At 44.0% G+C, this 26133-nt stretch overlaps 1 protein-coding gene across 4 annotated transcripts; it reads left to right on the top strand.

Annotated features, from left to right (window-relative positions):
* Positions 1-721: 721 nt before the first annotated feature.
* enc2 (ectodermal-neural cortex 2) lies at positions 722-25056 on the top strand. Of its 4 annotated transcripts, XM_030366110.1 has the most exons (14): positions 726-862; positions 3274-3357; positions 7737-7766; positions 8008-8239; positions 8545-8650; positions 8872-9117; positions 9772-9861; positions 10820-10983; positions 11638-11785; positions 12490-12686; positions 12972-13077; positions 13369-13512; positions 14383-14829; positions 22763-25056. In XM_030366110.1, the coding sequence occupies exons 2-13, from the start codon at positions 3294-3296 to the stop codon at positions 14767-14769; spliced, it is 1914 nt and encodes a 637-aa protein (XP_030221970.1). In that variant the 5' UTR covers positions 726-862; positions 3274-3293; the 3' UTR covers positions 14770-14829; positions 22763-25056. The 4 variants fall into 4 exon arrangements, with proteins under 4 accessions (XP_030221973.1, XP_030221970.1, XP_030221972.1 ...); XM_030366112.1 differs by lacking the exon at positions 3274-3357 and having other exon boundaries at positions 7741-7766; XM_030366111.1 differs by lacking the exon at positions 3274-3357.
* Positions 25057-26133: the final 1077 nt, after the last annotated feature.

Below are 26133 nucleotides of genomic sequence, written 5' to 3'. Positions count from 1 at the left end.
TATGGGTTGACATCAATGTGCATTGTCTGTGTCATCATCAATAAACACACTGCAAGCTTATGTTTGTATCCATGTGTTTTCAGTTTTGTGTGTTTGGGGGATGGGGGAGCCTGCACACAAGGGGGCGATATTGGATAGTATATATTAGCCATAATAGATTTACAGTGACTTACATTTTTTCAATACATTTAACCAGATTTACATTTATAAATCAATCGGGTCTCATTAATCGCCCCTTTTAGCGTGTTTTTTTTAAAAAATTGAAGATTCTATCCAGTGGGCACCATTGATCGTTCGTAATGACAGCCGTTTTCAAGGAGAGATTTTTTGTGTTATCGTTAGCTATTACGCTGTAGAAATTATTTGCCATGTTTAAACGATTTGTCAGATCTTACTACGTTACTTTCCTTAGTCAACGTGGTATTGTTTTGCTACCGCAATAAACACTAATTTCCTGTGTACTCAATTGGTTTAAAGATGTGTTAAAATTACGCCTACTATAAAAAGCAATATGTTAATAATTTTATTTGCATAAAATAGGTCCAAGTGATTGGTCAACCAAACGTCCGTCACACGACATGAATCAGCAAAAGCCCACCTTATTTTTAGAAAACCATATTCTATTGGCTTGTGACTAGATTAGTCTGAAATCGACATTTAGTACTGGCCAGAGAGCCGTCACTCAGAGCTAAACCGAAATCCACTGGTTGGTCCTTGTTGAGCAATTTCCAGAGTTCTCCCAAAACCAGTCCGACGGGCACTGGCAGATAGACGTTCTTTTAGTTATCTGGGATACCTTTTTTAACTGATAGCCAGATGTCTTACATTCATTGGATTTAATTTTACGAAAAACGTAATTAATGTGAGTATATCTTCATTACTTATGTCCTTTATACACAGATAAATGTGCAGTGTATTTCATTTTAGGACTAAAGATTAACTGTTGTCAAGAGTTCACCGTTAACAGTTGACGTTAACCACATCTTAATGCATTTTCACACATTAAACAATGTAGGCATTATCCATTAACGTCACACAACTTTATAAATCTACCTTGATATCTACAACTCCCCCCTTGTTATTAGGTGTTTTCTGCTCTTATTTAGGTTTCAGATAGACTCGACTCAGTGCTCATTGTCATTAAAGTTGAGCATTACAATGACTCTGGCTCTCAACTAAAGTTGCTCTGTATTTGTGGAATTTCATCTTCGCCTCCTCCTACCTGCAATGGACCTAGGTTACTTTTACCATAATTTCCACGGACGTCGCGAGCGTTGGGATGTTATTGTTGATGTTATGCGAAACAATCGGAACTTGTCTTTAGCTTGCGTGCTAGGGAATGCTAACCAGAGTCTAGTGTTTTGACACAACTCCCCGTCTTAAATGGGTAACGATATGGGAACGGGTTAATGAGCCACAATCAGAAGTATTTTGCACTTGCTGTTTAGTGTCTATTCTACCGCGATTATATTGTTTTACATGCATAACGTAAGTTAAGTTGTCCTCTACTTTAAGTGTTCTACAGATTGTGATCAAAACCAACATAAACCTATACCTGCTCACACCCAAAAAGAGAAGTCATTCTCTAAATACATCTAACAGTACATTAAGTTACCCAACTAAGTGTATGCCCAACGTACAGCAATGAGTTATGTTTACTGTCTGAACAGAAGCAGACAAACTATTGCCCAACGGTTGAAAGCATTTGGCTGGCTTCCATATACACTTTGATACCCTGTAGGGTAAATTCAGCCACGAGTCTCTGAGATGGATTACATTTTAATTCTCCTTTACAAAACGAAATATATAGGCAACTTGATGCATGCCAACAGTAAGCATGCCTGAATACAACCAATGGTACTTCTTACCAAGGTGCATTCCTTAAATGTGCGATTTATTTTTCTCTATTTACGTTTTACGGATGGTTCCAATGCTCCGAAGAATCATTGATCAGATGAATGCTCTTAACAAACAAATCAATAGCCAAAGCTTTACAACCTGTAAGGGCTGATCATTTATATAATCCTTACATGATCATCATCATGTAAGGGCTCATCATGCAGAGGTATCCTTGCCAGTTATTTAAAAAAAAATACGAGAAATCTAATACCTCATGAATCAACTTCTGCCCTTGACAAATTTGACAGCCATATGCTTGGACGAGAACAGGGGGAATTTTCACACACAGTGGTTCAGCCTGTAGTGACCTGGCCAACCGGTGATTGACATGGCAGACTGACAGTTAGTCCCCTTTAATCGTGATGAAAGGGGCGGTCTCTCTGGGTCTGCCTTTGATTAACTGTTGGTTGCAACACTTTCGGGTTGTTTTTTGTATAATTGTACCTCATACAATTCATGTTTGATGGATTTCATGGAAATTATTTTGGTTGTTGATTCATCATTTTGGAGTATGCTGGCTCCTCTACACCGCTCACAATTTGAGATAAGAGTACAATGCTGACACACAGCTCACAACTTTAAATGTGACCTTGGTATACTACTCACATAGTACAAAGCTGCTGACAACATAGCCTACTTCACAAAAGGGGACCCTCTACTGTATACACACACACACACACACACACACACACACACACACACACACACACACACACACACACACACACACACACACACACACACACACACACACACACACACCTCCCTGACAATATACAGGAAGAACTCTGGTGTGAGCATGCTCACTTGCTCTCTTACTCAATCTTAGGGCACTTTCAGGGGTCACCAGGCAACCAGTCCAGTGGTGCCGCTATGCTAGCAGCGGATAAACAACCTAGGCTAACTGACTAGAAGCCTCTTTGCAAGGCAGGGAGCCTTTCAGCTTCTCTTTGGCGGAAACACACACAGACATTTTATAGAGACCTGTGTGTGTGTGATAGTTTTCGGATAAAGTAAAGGAGTAGTGACCCTTTCAAAGTGAATACTATTTTTCCATCTTTATTATATAAACTGTCATGGATTCAAAATGCATATCCCCTTTTAGAATCAATATGGCCTGTGTGATGAGACCAACTTGGCAGCACTGGTGGTACCAGCAACATTTGACAACACTTTGGCTTGGAATACATTTGGCTTTGACTATGTGGAACATCCAGGGTATAACCTATCCCAGCCCTCTCCGAGCATCTCTTGTATCGCAGTGCAGATATTGAATGTGCGGAGGCTTTCTATTTTCTTCTTTCCCTTACTTGCTTGTGTACCACTATTTGTTGACAATGTATATTGCCCTGAATATCTTGTGTTGTCTATTAGCCCCCTGTAGCTGTGCGGGGATGCAGAACTCCCCCCACCTCCTGACTGTCAGTGCCTGTGCCTGGGTCAGCAGTCTTTGTCACCGTAAGTCTGCCTGAAGCCCGGAATGAAGCCCTCACCCACACCCCACCCCTAGGTCTAAACCCACAACCCACCCTTGTATATAAACCCACACCTTACCTTATGTCTCACCCTAGGTATGAACCAATACCCCGTCCCTATGCCTAAACCCTACCTTATGTCTAAACCCCACACCCGACCCACATTCTTTTTTTTATGTATTTCCCCCCACCCTCTCCCCATCATCCTTGTGGATGTTGGTTCATTCAGATGTCTGAATCATCTAGGGCCTGACCCTCCATCCCCAACCCCGCATTGTGATCCACGGCGACCCCTCGTTGTATCTCGCCACACCTCACCAAACTCTGTTGTTTACCTTGACACCTGCTGTCCGACCCCCCTGGACCTGCCTTGCTTGGTCCTCTGATTGACAACCCACCCACACCTCCAACCCCGCCGCTTCCCCTTGACATCTTCCGTCTGTGCGTTTACAAGCACACCGATCCATAAGCCAGTGTTCCCTCCTTCAGGAAGTGATTGAGAACTCTGTTAGGATAAGGTGAGATGTCTGCAGCGAGTGCCTTTTACATAGGTGCTTTCAATACTTAAATATCTGTTGTTGGATGCAACAATCTAGCTCTTTTCAGCTTTAAGTTTCTGGGCAAGCCTGGATCTGAATAATTGGAGGAAGAAACATGAGGTGAATACATCCAGTCGTTTAAAATGTATGGCCGCGGCGCAGACCATTGTGAAAGATGGGAAGCAGAATCTCACTTTGAATCAGTCTTTGATTGAGGTTTATCCGATCCTATCTCCATGGCAGATAGGCGGGAGACAGTTGATCGGACAGCTTTGGTATGGGTAAAGCTGTCAGACTTGTGGCTGTTTAAATGCTCATTGACATCGGACATGGTGATTAGTGTAGTGTTCACACTATGGCTTCATCGCTGGCCCTGTGTGTTTGAAATCTTTCAAACACACAGTCCGAATGGCTTATTGTTTTTACATGGTATTTTCAACTAAAGGATGATCAGTCCCTTGTGTCCCAATAAAGTTGACATGTCTATTTGTAAAGGCAAATACTTATCTTAACTGTCGGTGCATGTCAATCACCCTGCATGGTTGCTAGCATGTGAGTCATATACAGTATTATTTTCACTGTAGTTAGTTTTTTTGCCAATTCTGAAACCACACACACACACACACACACACACACACACACACACACACACACACACACACACACACACACACACACACACACACACACACACACACACACACACACACACACACACACACACACACACACACACACACACACACACACACAGTCCCCTGGCCTGAAAAAGCAGCATGTCAGCAAATGAACACACACTACCAGCACAGACACAATAGCAAAGGCTGGCAGACAAACAAACTAGCATTTGCTGAAGCTGCTCTTTTGTTGTGTTTTTTTTCTTCCTTAATCTCTTTGTAGCATGGTTTGTTTATGTCCAGCTGTCTCACAGCCAAAGAAGTCTTCCTCTTTTCAGGGGCATAACAACAATAACAATAGGCCCGTGTCAGGGGCTTCCAAACCTTTATTATGTACTGCAATGTCATCATGGATTGTATATATTTGTATATGGGTTTCATTCACGTCTACGGCTGGAAGAGCATGTCTTTACTCGCTTTGTTACTTCAACCGAATTCGTAAGGCTTGGATTCATATTTTTTGGGCTATGGGTTCACGTGACTTTACGGTTCAGATTTGCTGATATTGGATTTTTGTATACACACTGTTGATTTATTTAGCTTATTGTGTTTAACAATGATTAACTTGACTCATTATAACAACCAGTCTGGAACTCCAGCAATCTGGAAATGGATACACCAAAGACATGGGAACAAATCTGACTTTGGCTCATGCTAAAGCACCTGTCATCATCAGGCTGCAGTATACAGGGAACAAAATGTGTACAAAAAAACACAGAAACTCCATGTGACTCAATTTCGTATAACACTCTTTAAGACACACAATATATTGAATACCAAACTCTTTATTTCTTACTCTTTGGGAAAATGTATATGACAAAACATCCCTATCGTACTATTGCTTCAATAATGTATCCCATTTAGTCGGAAATGAAACTAAATCCTAATCTCCAGCTATATGTTCAGTTTGTGAAAAGGATGAGGAACAAGCCTCAATGCTCAAGACAAAACAATTTAAAAGCTAAGTGAGTGTTTGTGTCTCATTGGTCTGTTCCTTGCTGTGCAATGTGTGTTGAGTGACCACACTGCTGTCCCACACAACTCGCCTAATCAAATGATGTGTCCTAATGAATAGGACAAAGAGCTCTATAATGGCCTGCGGGATGCAAGGCTATGATAAGGATATTCCTGTTGGCCACAGCAATCAGTTGAATACCCCAGGAATCAAAACAGTGTGCTGTGTTGCCCTAGGACAATGTGAACCATACCACACCCACCCCTCCGAAAAATTACAAGTATGCCTCTCCACTGAACAAAATGACTTAAAGGAATTTGAAGAGCTCTGATGCCAGACCGCGACTGGTCCAGATAATACATTAGAGGCAATACACATTAAGGCGAGACACGGCAGGCAAAAACATCGATTTTTTTGGGGCCCGGTTAAAATTTGAGATTTTGAGCGAGTTCACTCCCTGGAAATTTAATCTTTCATCAAGCATAAAGAAAATATCCTAATTATGCATTCATGTCAAATCCTATTCACCTGCCGTGTCTCGCCTTAAATACAGCATCCTCTTTTATGTTTTGTCCCAATATTTAGGTATCTGGTATCTTCAAGCTGCGATATTTCGGTATGGGGCGGGGGGTTCTTGATGTGGCTGTCGGCAACATCAACACATGTGGGACTCCAGCGCTGCTTCAGGCCTGCTGCTGTTTTCCAACATTCTGCCTTTTTAATAATTCATGGTTTTTGTAGAGTTGATCTTGTGTCCCGGCAGCAGCATTCCCAAACCCCGGAGAGCGAGAGATACATGCACAGGAGAGGCTAGAGGAGCACTGTGGGAATGAACGCAATGCCATACTGTTCAAAGGATGTTGACCTAGCTACAATGTAGAAAATAAGAAAAAAACAGCAGGAGATAACGGCAACGGAGATATGGCAATGAGAAAGGGTAAGAGAGACTGAGGGAGAGAAAGATATGAGAGAGCTCCGAAGAAGCACAAGACAGAAATAGAAGGACAGAGGTGTTAGTGTCTTGGCCTTCCTATTTGGCCATGTTCACGCTGCATGCAAAAGTGGCCAAAATCTGATTTTGTTTTCGCTCATATGTGACTCAGATCCTCATTTTAGTCATAAATGTTAACGGCACGAATCACAAGGAATCTGATCTTTTCAATTCTGATTCGGGCCACCTTCATATGTGGTCCTTAATCATACACGGGTCCGATTTTTGCAATACATTTCAGTCTCAACAGTCATATCAGAAATCATGCAACTTTTATGTCACTCTAGATCGACATTTGATACAAAGTGTGAGTCGCTCGGTTTTCCGTAAAGAAGTTACAGCCATTGCGCCACAATAAGCCATTGTAATCATCCACTCACAAATTCTTTGGCTTATCAACTTAGAAATGAAAAGGTAAACGTTCACTTCTGTGTCCTCTCTGTTTACTTCCGTCCCTGAAATCTGATACTGGCCACATTAAAAGAAAAAAAAAAAAAAAGATTAATGATGGGATCTGAGCAATAAATCTGAATGGGGCACTAAGGCTTGCAGTTTGAACAAAGCCTTTGATTCCCCCTCTGCCCTGTGGCGTTGTGATGAAAAGTGTTTGTTTCATGGCAGCACAGTTGTGTCCCAGTAAGTGGAACAGTAGAGAACATGTTTTTCCTGAATCATGCCGCCATCTATTGTATCTTTCCGACATAATTACTTTCAGAAGAAAGCAAAACATTGAATTATGTATAATGTATAGTTTTGATTTTCTATGTTTAATTTAAGACGCGTTGACTATTTACTGGCCTGGATGTTATCAAGCACTTTTACAACCAATGTTGAACTATTTTGAGGCATTATTTTGTTTTTGGTAGTTAATGTAGGATAAAGTTAAGGACGCATTGCCATTTAATTCGGTTCTTTATTTCTGTAGGATAAAACAAAAAATGAATTTAATGTTACTGTGCAGTCTATCAGAAAATAAACAAGTATTTGGATCTGTTTATTGGTTTGAACAGATGTATTCTCTTTGATCGTCTTTCTAATCTGATATTAGCCCTGGGGGCCAGGTTACACAATATTTGGGCTAAAGTGACTCACTGAACATTTTAAACTTACATTTGCAGTGTTAACTGTTTGTCTTCATGTCTAATGTTTGAATTATACTTTTTTTTTTTAAAAATGTTGTCATTTTACTTTTCTCACCAGGAAGTCTTCCAGTGAGAGACTTTAGCCCAAGTGAGTAGAAGGGAGTACATTCTGTGTACTGCAGTACTTACTACTTTACTTGCTACTAATTACCTCTTCCTTGTTTAAATGCATGATAAGTCATTTTGTGATATTTTATTTTGAAGCTTGAGGAATCATCTGGAATCCTGAAATAGTTGTCCTACTTTCGGCCCAACCTGATCCCTGTCCTTTTTTCTTTTTATGTAATATTTTCTGGTTTGGATTTGTGTTTCTCGTTCACCGTGTTTAGTGGGAGAGATTGTTCCAAGCGATTCCCTGGAGGTGCCTAGCGAGGCCGCCATGTCGGTGAACGTGCACGAGAACAGGAAGTCCCGCTCCAGCACGGGCTCCATGAACATCTCGCTGTTCCACAAGCCGTCGCACCCAGACAGCGTGCTGACCCACCTCAACACGCTGAGGAAACAGTGCATGTTCACAGACGTGACGCTGTGGGCTGGGGACCGCTCGTTTCCCTGCCACAGGTGAGGCGAGGCGTCTCCTAGTTATTCCAGGCTGGTGCGGATCCAGTGATGCTTTTATCTTCCTACGATGTCCATCACAATGTCTGTGTATTGTTCAAGGCTGGCCAAAAGGGCATCAAAACGGGAAAGTGGTGCATTGACATGCTGCCAAGGGATTTGATTATTCAAAAATTCGCATTTAACTGTAGTAGTATGTCATGGTTTGGACACTGACGCAGTGTCCAGCCAATGCTGACCTATGACAATTTTATCATAAGCAATGCAGCACTCCTCGTAATGAACTCTCCTGGTTGGTTTCTACGTAGGGCCGTCCTGGCCGCTTGCAGCCGCTACTTTGAGGCCATGTTCAGTGGTGGATTGCGAGAGAGTCTGGACAGTGACGTCAACTTCCGGAACAGCGTACATCCAGAGGTACTATGATCAACATCAACACCACCGCTGTCTGTTGTGATCCTGTGAAGCGGTGTGTGAACTACTTTGCACGAAACTTGCAAAGTGTAATCACCATCTGCTGAGAGCTCACACCCCTGTCCCCCTTTGCGCTTTGGATATTTTGGACTACTGCTGCTAAATGGGAGGGCTCATCCAACTGTCGTCGTCCCCCCCGCCCACCCCTCCCTCTCCCGGCTCAGGTGCTGGAGCTTCTGCTGGACTTTGCGTATTCCTCGAGGATCATCATCAACGAGGAGAACGCAGAGTCCCTGCTGGAGGCCGGGGACATGCTGCAGTTCCACGACATCCGCGACGCAGCCGCAGAGTTCCTGGAGAAGAACCTGCACTCGTCCAACTGCCTGGGCATGATGCTGCTGTCGGACGCACACCAGTGCAAGAGGCTGTACGAGCTGTCGTGGCGGATGTGTCTGGTGCACTACGAAACGGTAATGGAGACACGTCACGCTGGCAGGGCCTCAAAGCGACTTCCCGTCTGTCAAATCTCGAAAATGTAATAGCCTTGCCCTGTTCTTTGAAAACGCTCCTTGTTTTGAGACGTGGCTGGATTGGCTCTGGGGATTTTTGCTTGTTTTTTCTAATGTAGAGAATACGCTGTTGTTGGTGCCAATCGAAAAAGCTGCAGAACTTAATCAGGGAATGAAATATTATGAGGGAGAATTTACTGTTCCGTTTCCAAATCCCCATCGACCGTTCCAACTTTATATTAATAAGGGTGATTGGATTGATGCTGCTGCTTAGCTTTGCTTTTTCCTGCCTGCCAACAAAATTAAATTGTTTTAAATGTATTGCATCTGTTGCATAGTTCTTTATATATTAATCCACACAAGCAGAGGCACATGAAGAGTGTTATACAATTTGCCAGTTTAAGTATTTAGTACATACAGCTTTACAATTATAAGACATTGTTGCTCAGTTTAGTGCGGCTCATGTTCATGCTCATGTTCAGCCCTACGATTGTTGCACTGGCAATAAGGTACATAGATCCTACAAATACTATATCATGAGCCTAATGGGTTGAAGGCATAGCTGCAGCATAGCATTAACAAGCTATATCTTTGACAAGTACATTTTCCTTTCAGGTCCTGGAATCCGAGGAATTCTACAGCCTGTCTAAAGAAAAACTACTGGAGCTGATCCTAAGCGATGAACTCGAGATTGAAGACGAAGAGGTCACCAAGTAACCTTTATTTTTTCCTTTTCTTTCTGCTTCTGTCTTATTCAAACCTATCACTTCCTTTCCTTCTTGAAATATACTGTTATCTCTGGGTAGTCTGTTTTTGCTGTAATTAAACCATCTGGTTTTCTCCAAAGTAATCAGCTAGCTTGAAATTGCTCATTAATTCAGCGACAATGCTACCCTGTCAACGACTTGGAGGCATTCAATAACAAAGCGCTAAAGAAACTTAGAGTCAGGCATGTCTGGGATATTTCTCCACAGTGGCTCTGCAACTGAGCAGACCACCTACTGTGCAGAGCGCTTCAGCAGGGGGCGAGCAGACGTTCATTGGATCAGGTGTTGCAGATGACTGGGGCTTGATGGGGGATTAATGTCTCAAAATAGAGGAGAACATGTCCATGAATGATCAGGGGGATTTTGTAGCCGACACTGAGTTTATGAGCCAGTGTTGCAAAAGGAAAGCAAAGCCTTTTCGTTGTGTGTTGTTTGTAATGAACTAGATTAAAGATGCTGGGAAATTTAGGAGGGAGACCACAGTGGGAAGATAAGAATTCTGAGATGATAACTACTCCCAAGCAGGTTTTTTTGGTTTTGAATGAGCTGGTTGTGCCTAGCGGTTTGTTGAATTAAACAGGAAGCGCGCGATGTGGATGTTTAATGTGTCAATGTGGATTCTAGGTATGGGATTGGACGGTAACCTGTTGTCTGGTTACTTGTCTTTAGTGGTGTGTCCAAGTCTTTATCTCCTTGAGACGGCTGAGAGTGGGACTAACAGACCCAGATTGGACTTTTTGCAAGGCTTGAACAAAACCTATTTTGTTAAACAATTCAAGAAGTAATTCAGAAGAGATCATAAGAGGGTCAGAATCACCACCTCAATGATACGTGTCAGGTTTTGCCTTTGGTAATCACACTGGATCTTTTTGATCGTGTCCCTGTGGTGCACACAGGTGGTGTTTAACTCAGCGTTGCGGTGGGTGCGCTTTGACCTGGAAGGCCGACGGCACCACCTGCCTGAGCTGCTAAGGGGCGTCCGGCTGGCCCTGCTGCCCTCTGAGTGCCTGCTGGAGGCCGTGGCCTGTGAGGAGCTGGTCATGGCGGACAAGAGGAGCAGGTGACGTGTGTGTGCGTGTGCGTGCGCACCTCTTGTATAAACTCTTACCTCTTCCTCAGTCAATGTTTTATTTTGTTAGTGATTGGTATTGAATGAGTGCATTATCACTAGGTGATGATTAATGGGTCAGTTTAATGAAAAGATGTGTGATCAAACAAATTGCCAGACAATTTTTCTGAAAAATTGGCACGGCTCACACGTCTGGAAACGACATATTGCTAAGCAACAGCAGGCCGCCAGGCAAAACTTTGGACACCTCATCATGTATAAAAGCATCAACATGATGTGGTGTGGGTGTCATTGTGACAAATATTTTTTAATGGTCATTTTGAGTTATTGAAGCAGCCTTGAAGAGAGAGGAGGTGGGACATGTAAATCAAGGAGTGGCTGTTTTATACAGAGGTAGGTCAGCTGACAGGCATGTGTTCTATGGATTGGCATTCATTTAATTAAGGGTAGACAGCCAGATGGATCAAAACAAGTTCTTGAGAACACATACATTATGCTGTCCTCCTTGCAGATATACACAGACTGATTGTCTATTCAGATTTGTTGTCTCAGTTGCGGGTATACTCGCCAAAGAACAGAAAGTGTGATAATTAATTAACCCGTCTCTCCGTCTCTCGCTCACACTCATATCCTCTTGGGGGGCAGGTTGATAGTGGAGGAGGCAATGCAGTGCAAGAAGAGGATCCTGCAGAACGATGGCATGGTGACCAGCCCGTGTGCCAGACCACGCAAGGCGGGACACACGCTGCTCATATTGGGGGGCCAGACCTTCATGTGTGACAAGATATACCAGGTACACGCACGCACGCACAGAGAGATGAAAGGCACTGGGTTTGATCCCCAGTATCCTCAATAAACCCTAGTCATCCTTGAACAGGATGCCTCAGCACTGCCTAAGTCCCTTGAGATAAAACTGTCTGCTAAATGAAAACACCGTCAAGAGGAAAAACATGGGAGGGGTTGGCGTGGAGACCAATGAATAGGGTTTATTTGCATAGTTATATATTCAAAGCTGGCTTCTAACCTTGAAGACACCGTCTTGCTCTCGTTCCTTCTGTTCCCCTGCTGTGAATTTTCTCCTCAATTCCAACCTAATGAGGCAGATACGCCCAAGTCATTTAGCCGACAAGGTCAGGCGGCAAACACGCCGTCACCCGAGAAGAGCGTCTCTGGCACTTTAAACACGGAGGCACACTGAAAAGAAGCCTCCTGGGAATGTTCACGTTATTGTTTATATATTATTTGAGCAGGTCGGAAAAATATTGCATAAAATTCCACAACTGTGCCGATTGTATCCTCTTCTAGGGGTCTTAAGTTACATGTTACAAGTTACATTCATGTGCATGATTACATGTCCGAACTGCACAGCCTAGAGCTAGTCCGAAACATAACAAAGGATTCTGTACATACACAAACACAATGAATAGCCACAGCCACCGTAAATCAGATGCAATGCAGGTTTTGGACAGGTATGCTAACCTGAGGGAACGCTTTCAGGTGGACCACAAAGCAAAGGAGATCATCCCCAAGGCCGACCTGCCCAGCCCCAGGAAGGAGTTCAGCGCCTGCGCCATCGGCTGCAAGGTGTACGTCACGGGGGGGCGGGGCTCTGAGAACGGCGTGTCCAAAGACGTGTGGATCTACGACACCGTCCACGAGGAGTGGTCCAAGGGGGCGCCCATGCTCATAGCCAGGTGACACAATTCTGCTCTTACTGTATGCTCTCACTTCATTACTTATTATTTTGCTTGATTTTCATGTCTGACACTATACAATAGAACGTCTACACGTTTTAAATACCCTATAGTTTGCTGAATGCCTTCAGAAATGTCAGCAAAAAAACATTGTTAAACGCGTCAAATTTTGCAGACAGAAATGCTTGTGCTGTGTGTAGGAACGTCTGTGTGCACGAGTAGCTGCATCGGTTTCTGTTTATGCTCCTGTTTAACAGGGCCTGTTTGCATCTCTTGACTGTACAGGTTCGGCCATGGCTCCGCAGAGCTGGAAAACAGTTTATATGTTGTAGGAGGACACACGGCTATAGCGGGGGTGTTCCCTGCCTCGCCCTCCGTCTCCCTAAAGCAGGTATTAAGGCCCAATCCCATTTCTACCCCTAACCCCTTCCCCTTACCCCTTCCCCTTACCCCTTCAAAACAAGGGGGAGGGGGAAGGGGTAAGGGGTAGGAATGGGATCGGGCCTAAGAATACGTTATACCTAGCATCATACACTGAAGTAGAAACTTGGTGTTGCTGATGTTTTCCCTCTTGGTGTTGCTGATATTCTAGTGTGGGTGTGAAATTGTGATACGTGAATGCTATTAAAATAATGGACAATAGCAAAGAATTTAAAAAAGGCTGGTACACCAATGTCTGCAGGTGGAGCGGTACGATCCCCTCACCAACAAGTGGACCATGATGGCTCCCCTCAGGGACGGAGTCAGCAACGCAGCTGTGGTCAGCGCCAAGCTCAAACTGTTTGTGTTTGGAGGCACCACTATCCACCGAGACAAGGCCTCTAAGGTGAGCCTCGTCCTCTTAAAACACTCAAAAAGATCATTTTGCAAAAGGTAAACGTCGCCTCAATCGCAGTTATCTCCAACAAGGCTTGAAATTGTTCCTCCCCACTGCACCGCACTCGTGATTTATCTGGGTAGACGGCCTGTAACCTATTGTCAGTCCCCACGTGGTGCATTGAACTTGTATGTCGCTAAACTTTCCCCGGGTGAGTGCAATCTTACCCATCTATGGGGTTAGGTGCGAGGTACTCACCACAGGTCCACAGCCACCGTAGGAGAACAGCTCTCTCTGTGACACGACTGCACCTTGTCTCCAGGTGACCAACCCCCGCTATGATTCCCGTCGTCCAGTTATTGTCTACAACAAAACCGTGCGTCCTCTGTTTTAATCCAACAAACTCGGAGTCTCACCTGCAGAGAGCCACCTCCAAAGACTAGCTATAACCCAAAGTGAAAGAAGTAGCTCAACGATGGGAGTCCTTTTAACGATGACAAGCACTTTTCCAATATGGAGAACACTCGGAAATTCGCGCCCTTCTCACGTCCTTTATTTTTGAGAATTCCTCATCTCCATAGGACGTGACTAGCAAGGAAGTGTTCTAGCAAGGCTGCAGCCTTCACCCTCTACCCAGTCTCACTTCCTGAGACTCACCTGCCGCCTCAGCTGTTGCTACTTACCTAATGAGCACCTCAACACTGCCCCCTCTGTGGGATGTTAGTACTGACCCTAACCATAAGCACTCTAAAGCTAACCTCATTCCTAATATTGTAACTTATATTCTTTATCTCAACTAAATCGCCTAATACGAAGGGAGCGAAGCCAAAGGGCGAACTGTGTCTCGGTCATAATCACCCCTTCCCAACCCGCCCGCAGGTCCAGTGCTACGACCCCGTTGGCAACCGCTGGAGCATCGCGGCGGAATGCCCGCAGCCGTGGCGCTACACAGCGGCGGCCGTGCTGGGCAGCCAGATCTTCATCATGGGCGGCGACACGGAGTTCACCGCCGCCTCGGCCTACCGCTTCGACTGTGACACCAACCAGTGGTCGCGCGTGGGGGACATGACCTCCAAGCGCATGAGCTGCCACGCCGTGGCGTCGGGCAACAAGCTGTACGTGGTGGGCGGCTACTTCGGCACGCAGCGCTGCAAGACCCTGGACTGCTACGACCCCACGGGGGACAGCTGGAGCTCCATCACCACCGTGCCTTACTCCCTCATCCCCACCGCCTTCGTCAGCACCTGGAAGCACCTGCCCGCCTAACTGCTACCCCTGACCCACCTCTTCCAGTGGGGAAGGCGGGACATGGAAGAGCTGACACCGGTAGGTACCTGGGCTGGGGAGGTGATACACTGACACGATCGCTAAATGAGTGTTACTGACTGGGTGGACAAATGCATAGGGCCGATTTATTGGAGGGCGGATCACTCTAAATTGATTAAGCGCTGGTCAAGAATGGTGGGGGGGATAATCAGACAACCGGAGCCTTGCTGCCTTGTTTGATGAATGAATGGGGATGGATATATTGACTGTTAGCTAGCTGTGGAATGGCTCAACTGTGGAAGGGAATGGTTAGATGACTCTCTGAGTCTCCGCCTTTGAGCCGATGGGAGTCCTTCTAGGGCGATTGTGAAGATGGATTAATGAATGTCATGATGACTTGGAGATCCAATGACAAGCTTGCCTCATTTTGTTTTCAATCACTCCAGTGTGTGCTACGACCCAGTAGCACACACTGTGTGTTTGGGCGTGTATGCATGCGGGCGGAGGCTACCTGTTTGGGCCAAAGGAAAGGCCTGTGAGTGAACACCCAGTTGTATCATTAGCAACACACTTGTCCAGAGGCCTGAGCAGCAATAAAGCCACTCGCCTATTGATCAGATGGAAGCATGTAAGGGTAGGTGAAGACAGAGAAACAGGGAGTTGGTCGAGGGGTTTCTGGGAATGAGACGAAGAGAGGGGAACCTGCAGTGATAAAAGCTGCAGTTTAACAGCGCTTCGATATAATTATAGCAGTATGCTACTTAAGTAATGCTCGAGACATGTTAATGGTTTTACAGGGAGGGAGACAGAGGCAGCTGGAGCAGACGTACGAACAATTTAAGACACACATAAAACGATCATTCACAATCATCTGCCACTGCTCGGTGTTGAGTGCTTTCTGAGACAAAGCAAGGCGGGAGATTTGGGGAAACTGGACAATACAGTAGCTAATAATTGCTGCATTTGTTTTATGCATGGCAAGTAAAAAGGGTGAAGAACCACTAGCTATCTGCTAAGAATTACTTAACCATTCAATAAAAAAACACTGGAATAGAGGAGGTCTGATGGAGCTGGAGGAGGAATATAGTGCCAAATTAGTCAAGAATATTCTTACAGGTTGAACAGCGAAGCCAAGTGCACATCCTATCCTAGACCAGCCTCATTTTTGCCCAAGGCGGTCCAGAACCTGTTCATGGTTCTTTAACTGCTCTTCTCCACAGCTGAGGTGTAGGGAAGATGCATGTGTCAGCACCAACTATTAATGGGCCTCTACTACAGTAGTATAATATTATTTGATGCTATGAGGGGGATGGATTCGTATGGTGTCCCAAGGCCCTTGGGAGTTTTCCAATCCCACTTTCAGACCGCTAATAAAAATGTAAATGTATTTTGCTCAATGGCCTCCTAAAGCCTCCTGTTGGGTCAATAAAGTCACTAGGAATTGAATTACTAGTGATTGCTGAGCAATGCATGATTTTCATGAGTAAAGAAACCATAATAATTAATGATCAACATTTGATCATGATGAAACAGTGCTGAGAGACAGTTTAGACTCTGCCCTGTTCATCATAAATCGGTTTCTATAATTTTTCTACTTCTTCCTACTCCTGTCGCTTGCACCTAATTTTACTGGCACCATCTCTACTGTCACTCACACTGGCGTGTGAGTTCTCTCGCTCCTCGATTGGCCCGCTTCCACACACAGACTTATTTCGGTCCACTTTCCGAGTGTGTGTTTGCATCCCCATAGGTCTGAGTCCTGGCTGAGGGTTGGACGTGTATTTATAGTGATGCGTCCCTGGCACGTCAACACTGTCCAAACAGCTGGATGCTCTCCAGACTCTAACAAGATGGAATGAAGGCTTGTGCGTTCAGGTTCCATGGTAGAAAGACGATGTATAGGGATCCCCTGAACAGCTTGATTCAGCACATTCTGTACAAAGATGTATTTGGTGGTTCATATGAATTGTTATCACACACCGAGCCGTTCACATCTGTCCCAGTCCGACAGAGGAAGAGGAAGATCTCAAGCCGTCCTTCTTGCGTCCCAGGCCCAGTGTGTAAATGTCCTATTCCCTGCAGGGGGATAAATAGAGCAGTCCTCCACAGAAGTGAAGTACGTTGTCACTGCGTGTTCTGAACAACCAGGGAACGGACGGCAACACCAGGGATGTGTTGAAGGATCTTCGACCAGAAAGGCATCCGTACCTTAGGTCTAGTCTAATTAGATGTTTAATTCATGGGATCGGGTTTTTTTTTTTTACACGGCACCTTTTTCAATTCCCTGAAGAGGTCTGAATTCTGAATAAAATATGCAAACTCACGAGAAAAAAGGATGTGAATGCATACGCAACGGTTTCTCATTTGCAATCCCTGCAAGAGGAGCTTTTATCTCTTCCTTACTGAAATAAGTTAAACTTAGACACGGCAACCATGACCATTACCCTGCCTCTCCCTTTTTAATATTTCAAGAAGACGTCTCACTGGCTGTTGAATAGGAAGGGCTCTGGCGGCACCTTGCTAAGCCAGCGGTGCTAAGCAGATGTGCGTGTGTGCTTCCCTTTGAAGTAAGGACCAAGGTGGCAGAAAATATGTCAGGCCGGATGCTTTTGAACTTTAAAGTCTTTCTGAAATATTATTCCTCAGGCCGCAGCCAAGTTCACCTTCACATTCAAAGTAAGCAAAAATAGTTCTCAAAAGAAAAGGATTGTCAGTAGAACCGTACATATTACCAGTTGTATTCATTCATTGAATTGATCTGGAGCAGAGCATGAGTATAAGGCCTAATGAGTATTGATCCACGGTTAATGTTCTGCCTGATGGTTAACAATGTTGCTTTTGCACTGGAGAAAGGATGTGTGTCTGGATGGAAACCATCAGGCTACAGGAAGTTAATTTAATAGCCAACAGGTATGAGACTCTTGCTAGACAGCACAAGCAAATCATGCTGGAGTGTAATTGCCTGTTTTGTTACATAAAATGAATCCTTACTGAGTTAAAAGCACAAAGTGCTATTTTAACAACTAGCATTACCCCATTAGGCCCGATATGAACACTAATTCACTCAAACAACGGCTCATAACAGGACGGGACCTATATAGGACCACATTTTTATGGCAGTCATATTTTATTCATCTTCAAAACAGAATCTAATGCCAAAATGAAGAGCTATTGAAACACATTCAGGCTTTCATATTATTTATGTGTGCACACAAAAAGTCACTTATTCAAAAACATGCTTTTAGTTTTCATAGCACCCGGATGTGGTTGGATTATTGCAGTTGCTTGTAAAATGCTCGGCGAGCATGTGGAGGGAAGATGTGCAAAGGAGAAAGCGCACACACACACACGCACACACACACACACACACACACACACACACACACACACACACACACACACACACACACACACACACACACACACACACACACACACACACACACACACACACACACACACGCGCGATGATTGAGGCTCACCACTTCCATCACACTCTCCACAACACATATTAAATATCACACTATAGGTAGAGTCAGCCATTTTCCCAAACAATCAGAACACAAGCCAGCTGCTGAGCTCAGTCCGTTGGTGGATGCTAGACAGTCATCTTTTATGCATGATGTGTATGAGGAATGAAAAGCTTGCAGTGCATGTTTACAAAATCCCCCAATAGCGTTTGCTGCAACAATGTAATAGGAGACAAAATGGAGTTAAAAAAAAGGGTGGATAGTAATTGATAATGAAACCGAAATACATGTATACATGAACCTCATAAATATTGTATTTGGAACCTTAGTTAGTCACTCTTGTAAACACACACACACACACACACACACACACACACACACACACACACACACACACACACACACACACACCTCAAACAATTGCTTTAAAAATAATATAAATATTCTATCTCTCTCAGAGAAAGGTTGTACCTATACTAAGCTTAGCACATTCACACCCAGCTAGTCTTAGCCCAGAGGGAGCACAGAATCAACAGCTTGGGCGGTAGCTAATCTACCGACTGGACTAAATGGAATCCTGGGCCATCCTCACACTACACTACCAAAGCAGCTGGACTCGGTGCCAATGACACACAAAACCCTCAAAGCCAGCTGTATTCCAGTGCTAAGCACACGCAAAACTTCCAAAGCCAGCTGCATTCCAGTGCCCCACGCACTAGTCCAGTACTGCAACCTCTGCACAGACCCGTCTGACCCATCATGTGGTCCTGCTAATATTCCCAGGACTAATAGTGCCAATAGAGCCAATGGCAGTTAGATAAGGCTAACGTCCTGCTTGGGCTGCAGTCAGGCTGCCGCTCCAATAACAAGACAAACACACTTCTATTTATTCTCTTTCCAATAACCTAAAACTCAAATTAACATAATTGTGATTGGGACAAAAAATAGAAGAGTGATTATAATCAGCACTACAAGCTATGTTTCACAAATAACTCGATAAGAAAGCTGAATCCTGGCATCGTCGTTGGAATCTTTAAGCAGCACATGCCATTAATCAAAGTAGCTGTGTGAGGCGGGGTCAGACAGGTGGCATCTCTGCATCAGACAGTGGAGGGTCCACCAAATCTGATCACCGGCCTAAGACTGCGAGCCATGGAGAATGGGCTTGATGCCGCTGTACAAAGCCTTGTTATGATGCTTAAAGGAGTTCTACGGTGGTGGGAGGCGATCTTTTTAGGACACCAAAGAGTGAAAAGTTAATTCAGATCCTGTTTCTGTATGGGAGAGGGCTTAGGAGGGATGAGTGATGTGGATCCTGCAGCTAGATGATCTAATATTCTGCTTCATTTGGTGGCACTAAAGAGAAACAAATTAGAAACTAGGGGTTGAGTGGGTAATTAATCAAACCCTTTATTGATCAAATACTTTATCGTTGTATTGCCATGCAATACAAAGCAAAACCATAATACAAGCAGGTGGCCTCACCAATCTCTTAAGGTGACTTCAAAATATATAAATAAAAAATCGATATATTCTCCACATTCAAACTAAAAGCCCCCTAGGGATAAGAAGCTCATTGCTAATTTCAAACACTTTGTGTCTTCCAACTCACACAAAGTAAAATGTGTGAACATGATCTTCTTTTGAAATTCTCTTTGATCTTCACAGCAACACACATACAGCGGGAATCTAGAGTTTCCTCTTCCCCGCCTTTCACAACATAACCTTCACGGCTTCATCTCCCAAGGCGGCTTTTCTAGCTCGGCAGCGCAATGTTTGACACAACTGAACCCATTTTATAATGTTCTTAGAGACATACGAGCTTATGTCAATATCTGACAGCCACTTAGCCCCCCGAGCGGGGCTGTGTGTGTGTGTGTGTGTGTGTGTGTGTGTGTGTGTGTGTGTGTGTGTGTGTGTGTGTGTGTGTGTGTGTGTGTGTGTGTGTGTGTGTGTGTGTGTGTGTGTGTGTGTGTGTGTGTGTGTGTGTGTATATATAAAGTGCTAGTTTGCCAGCTTTGCTTCAGATTTGAGTCTCTAAATGACACAATCATCTTTGCCGCCCGTTTTCAGCAGGGCACCAGATTAGATGTGTCTGGATGATCAAAGGCTGGGGGTATTTGTGTGTGCCTCAATGCCGCATGCATGCGCGCGTTCATTTTCTGGCTTGTGCGTGCGGATCCAGAGTTGTAGAGCTGGCTATTGAAGAGGGTTAGGGGCTGTGGAAAAGCTGATAAGTAAGGGAGGGGAAGAGGGGACCTGTAAATGGAGCACTGCAGTTAGGTGAAAGAAGGGCTGAGAGGGAGGGGGGGGGGGGGGGGGGAGTGAAGGGGGCGGCGGGAGCATAAGGAGAGGTAGTGCTGGGAGGGAGCAGCCGGGAGTCTGGGAGCAGGTGGAGATCCCTGCCAGTGCCGCCACACTAGCCCATCTGCTTGTGTTGCTGGAGCCGACACGACCCCTACATGTTACCAGCAAGCCAGCAGCCCTCCTTAGACTAGTCGGGACACCCGATATCACCGTAGGGGCACAGGGGAAATATTGATCAGGCACCGCAACACACATGGCGGAAGGGAAAGTGAGTGTGGTGACGGACGATGAATTCAAAAGGGAAGATGGTAAAGAGGATTAGTTGTTTGACAATTAAGAGGATGAAAACAGAAAGAGAGGGAGGCGGGGGTGTAACAGATGGGTAACAGGGTAATGGAGTAGAGAGGGGGAGACTGTCGAGGACAACCGGGAGCAAACCTAGAGAGAAGAGGGTAGACAGCAGGACAGGTGAGGGGAGACACACAAGCAGACGGTTCCTCAGCAGCGCCACTGTCGCCTAGCAACTGTGCAAACAAAATTGGCCAAGATGGGAGTAACATTTACCTGGCTGCACACCACCCATGGTTAAAGCCTGAACCGCCTGTCACTCCGTCCTAGCCAAACATTTTCCAGCCAGTACTGCCCAGGGTTAGACGCCGGTGAACTCTATTGTCAATTATGAGCCATCCAAAATGTTGGCTGATAACATTACTACATATTTACTAGCAGGAAGACATCCTTCACTTATTCATACAGCAGACCTCAAATTGCTTCAATGAATGTCCTGTATTCAACTTACGTAATTTCTCCCATCTATTAAACCAAGTAGTTGTAGTTGGTTTTCCATTGTTTGCCCATTAGCTTCGAGAGTGGGTTTTTTTCCAACACATTTAGGTTACTTGAGCTGTATCCTCATTTGCATTCTAGAAGCTCCACACATTGGTGCCGATGGGTCCTGGTGTGTGTGAGTGTGTGTGTGCGCGGAATCTACAAGAGCAGGAAATGTTGTTGTTTTTCTTTCCCCAAAAGACAAAAAACTAGAGCGGATGTGTAAATGACAGTTCTCCATTTGCTGCCATCGTGGGGCGTTATATTCCATGTGTTGAAGTGCACACACACAAACATTTTTTTTTTTACCCCTTTCATTTAGTCACAACAAAAACAACATGCACTCCAGATCATCTCTGGAGAATCAGGCCTGGACATGATCCGGAGTCGCCCTTTCACACATGCGACACACATCAGACGTGTTCACACATACTGGAGATACTCTGGATACTTAAAGCAAGGGGTGGCGCCTGGGTAGAGCGAGTAGGAGGGGGCGCTTCGCAAAATAAAAACTATCTAAGATGGCGGGTGAGGCTACCAACTCCGTAATGCGGATTCCTTGTGATCACCCTCTTTAATATCGATACCGCATTTAATTAAACATATCCGCAATGGAAAGCAAAAGAGTGGAAAGCAAAAATAAGTTGGAAACACAAAATACATCAGCTCTTCAGCAACACGCCCACTCGCTCGTTGTGAATCCTCCGGCTCTCCGAGACTCTACAATGGGAGCCGGGCCGGGTATTACCCCGGAGATTGTACGACTTTTGGTGCATGTGTGAAAACACATGAAACATTAAAGCGCAAGTGAAACCAAAACAATTTTGTTTACGTAGATGTGGTCATTTATTTCTTATGATTGTCAACACACTCATCTATGCCAATTGGTCAATGCTACTAAAATAAGACTGTGATTCAGGGAAAATATGAGTTTAGAGAAAGAATGAGTCTCTAGTCACCAGTTTGTGAACGCCCTACTCTACTCCGAGCACCGGCGGTGGTCTGTAGATGCGTGTGTGTACGTGTGGAGTTCTGTCTAGGCAGCCGTTCATTTCGAGAGATGGGTAAGCTTCTCCGACACTTGGTGTGTGCGGTGTTTCATATCCGACCTTGCGCATTATAAAGCTCCTGCACAAGGACGGTACTAAAAAGTTGTCCAAGTTCGAAACCACAGGGGGATTACACGCTAACTCTCCTTGCTAGAGCCCTTACCCAAAACACACTTTTGACAGTCTCAGTGTTTGTATTCGAGCTGAAGCAGGGGGTTCACTTACACTTTGGCACATAATATATATCCCATTTCTGTCGTTCATCATATATCTCTAACATTAACAGGCTGTCTTATGGTCTGTTGAACTCCTCTACTGTTCCTCCCTTCACACCTCTAGGTGTTGCTGTGCTGTCCATTCTCAAGGAGAGGACCCACCATAGGGGCCTACACCGCTGGCTGGCAACGCCGTTACCTCCCCGCCGTCCCGCCCCGGGCTGCTGCACCATCTACAAGCGTGTAAAAAAGAAGATGGCTCACAGCAAATCATCACCTCAGAAAATACGGACTCCACGTGGAGGGACCAATCGCGGACAAGCCGGTCTCCAAAAGCTCAAACTAGAAGGAGAGGAGATGTTCGCCGGCATGCAAGGCTTCCTGAACGATGTGATAGTTTGTTAGAACTCATAGTCTTTTAAAAATCAACAGAGGAACTGCAACAAGATGAACCCAACTGACAAACCAACTCATGGTTGGTTGCACAACCACTGATGGGGTAATTTCTGTTATTTAATTCTCATAGTTTCTTTGCTGGATGTCTTCAGAAGTTTGTGTTTAGCATTTGTGATAAGAGTACACAAGCATTCCTCATTTGAAACCAAAAGCTAAGGCTCTTAAACACGGTAAATGATTCAAGATGATATATCTTGATATATCTTATCTTGTTGTACTATGTTGGTTTCTGCCACAATGTTGCCAACCAGTAGCAATCAAACAGAATTGAACAGTCTCAAGTACATAGCATGCTTTGCACGTCTTACTCTTCATTCCCATTGTTTTTCCAAACTAAGGGATGGACAGGCAGATATTTCTGTAGCTATGTCATGAATAGTTAAAAAGTCCAGTATCTCGCTACAGTTACATAAACTCCCTTCCCGGGCATCTTGTTATAGCATATGGTTTTAAAGCACTGCAGGATCTCACTGATGCAAGTGGCATCGTTCTTGTGAATCCTGGTCTGAAAAGGATTCCCTCCTATTCGGATGAAGTACTTAAAGCTGTTTCAGTGTTCAGTTACTTACAGATGTATTGGTTCTTACAGATGTATTAGCTTATCATTTGGGGCCACTTTACTAAGTGAATTTTTGGCATCTGACACAGCCAACTTTTCCCCCTGTTGTCTTTCAGCCATGCCTTATGAAGTGCTCTAGATCTACGGCTGGGCGGTATTAACACTAGGACTTTTAAGACTTAACAAAATATTCAAAAGATATGTGCAATTGTTTTTAATTTGCATTACAAACGTTGCCATTGAAAATATGTTGTAATTTCAGGTATATCAGATCAATATTCATACATTTTTGGATGAAATGTATTGTAATTACAAGTACAATGTTACGCAGTTTTGCATCCAAACAGCGTTATTCTGTGGACAGCCATTAATTGCAGGTATAACGGTATGTACAATGAGCACGGCACATGTTACTCATGTTACACATGAGTACTGACACTATATAAGTGCAATTCAATTTAATATATTATAATAATAATAATAAATTCAATTTATATAGCGCTTTTCTCGCACTCAAAGCGCTATCAAACCTTGTTTTGTTGCTAGATGGAAGTCTTATGACAAAATCAAGAGACTACAACACTACACATTATAATGAATTATGATTAAGAACATGCTACTGAAAGATAATGGAATTATCGCTCAGCCCTATGTAGCAGTCAGTCAAAATTCTAGCTTCTGTCATTGCTACTATTTTGGTTTATGTATACTATAAAATAACTAAACATCTGTTGGCTCATGTGTATTCTAGTTCAGCTTGTCCAAACCCATGCTAACAGGGCAAGGATATTCAGTTCAAACCAAACATTGTTTGAATATTAAGCCTTTTTCTGCCATTCTACTGCAAATGGGCTGATCCACAATCTTGATGAGTCTTGAAAAGGAATAACATGGCAATGACAACCAACCAATGAAACTAAGGAATGAATGTGCTCTTTGTTTCTTTAAGAAAAAAAATCATACCATTTTTGGATATTTTAATGGCTCATTAAGGGCATATTCCAGTCAAGTCGGAGAAACAAGGTTTTCACACATTGCAGATTTGGATACTTGATGCAGTATCACCCATGTAGTGATGTGCAATTTCTGTCTGACAAAAATGACACTTAAATGAGGGGGAGAAAAGCATCCACTATCATTACCCATGGATTTTCTTCAACTCTGACAGTTACATGTCAGAAAGCAATGGCACACAACTTTTGTATGAATTGGAAAATGAAGGGAGAAGAGGAGATCGTTTTTTCTGCATTTTTGAACAAACTTTTTACTGGACAATGAGGATTTTTTAAATTAAATCTGATTATGGTGGGAGTTGAATATGTGAAGGACTTCTTTTTGCAAGAGATGAGATTTGGATGTTTTTACTGATGGAATAAATAAATAAAATGATCACACAAATCTTTTTTTCTATATATGCGTTTGCGTATGTGTATAGCAGACAACATGTTCAAACCAGCCTACTAACCTGTGATGGTTGAAGGGGAGTCATTTCTAGTCCTGGTGTGAGTCACATGGTATGGGGTGTATCCATCAGCCACGTAGAAACCTGGAAATGTTAGAACAAAGTCAATTGTTATTTATGAGTTGTACCATTTGAAGTGGAACTTCAGTTCCCAAGGGCATCTGATGGCGAGACATGTTCTGTAAACACTTCTCATATCCATCTGCCACAGAGCCATTAGAAGAAGGACTTTGAACATGAATACATGTCACGTCAAAATGGAATTTAGATAGTGTGGCAATTACTTCCAGTATTCATTTTGACTTTGGTAATGTTACCGTGTACTTGAGGTGTGTTACGCAACACCACGAACCATATGCGTACAGAAAGATCTGCCAATTCACCTCACCAACGAAAATCTGCACCAATGCTGCGGTGGTTGATGGTTCTGCGCTCAGAAAGACAAGAGGGGAGATGGGAGATAGGGGTCACTGCCCACTGTCCCCTTTCACCCCTCCATCCCCACAGCCCCTCCACCTCACGGTTTTCCATTGTCATTCCCTCTGACTCTGCTCCTCCTGGCCAAGAGCCAAGGACTCCCCAGGGATCCCGGCCAAAGACAAGCCAAGGACACACGCAGGGCAGGACACTGCAGGTACATCCGGGAGTCCAACAGAGTCTCACACAAACTCCACTGCCGTTTTGCAAAGTTTTAGCATTCACACACCTGCTCTTTAAATATTTATTTTTTTCTTTCATGACTATAAAATGGAAGAACAAATGTGGGGAAAATAAAGCCTCATAATGGCAGCACTTTATTCTTTACTGGAAGAACATTAATCATTGATTTAATAAACAAATTAAACAAACTGAAATACTCACCTATGAACTTTGGGGGAGGTACAACCTGAGTCTGAATTGAACTGCCCCTGAGGAAAAAACACAATACACTTTAGAACATGATCAATATACAAGCAGTTACAATTCAACTTGGTCAACTTTACTTGTCCTTTTTAAAAAAAAAAAAAAATGCAAATTA

The sequence above is a fragment of the Gadus morhua genome, chromosome 9 (assembly GCF_902167405.1).
Source record: "Gadus morhua chromosome 9, gadMor3.0, whole genome shotgun sequence".
NCBI lineage: Eukaryota > Metazoa > Chordata > Actinopteri > Gadiformes > Gadidae > Gadus > Gadus morhua.
The sequence above is the reverse complement of the archived record's forward strand: the minus strand, read 5'-3'. Positions and strand labels throughout refer to the sequence as shown.

What these genes read in the sequence shown, in the direction of transcription:
- enc2 (XM_030366110.1), top strand. Translation starts at nt 3,294, where the DNA reads ATGCAGAACTCCCCCCACCTCCTGACTGTCAGTGCCTGTGCCTGGGTC. An exon ending in AGTGAGAGACTTTAGCCCAA is followed by an intron (nt 7,767 to 8,007) that starts GTGAGTAGAAGG and finishes CACCGTGTTTAG; the next exon opens with TGGGAGAGATTGTTCCAAGC. An exon ending in TCGAGATTGAAGACGAAGAG is followed by an intron (nt 9,862 to 10,819) that starts GTCACCAAGTAA and finishes TGGTGCACACAG; the next exon opens with GTGGTGTTTAACTCAGCGTT.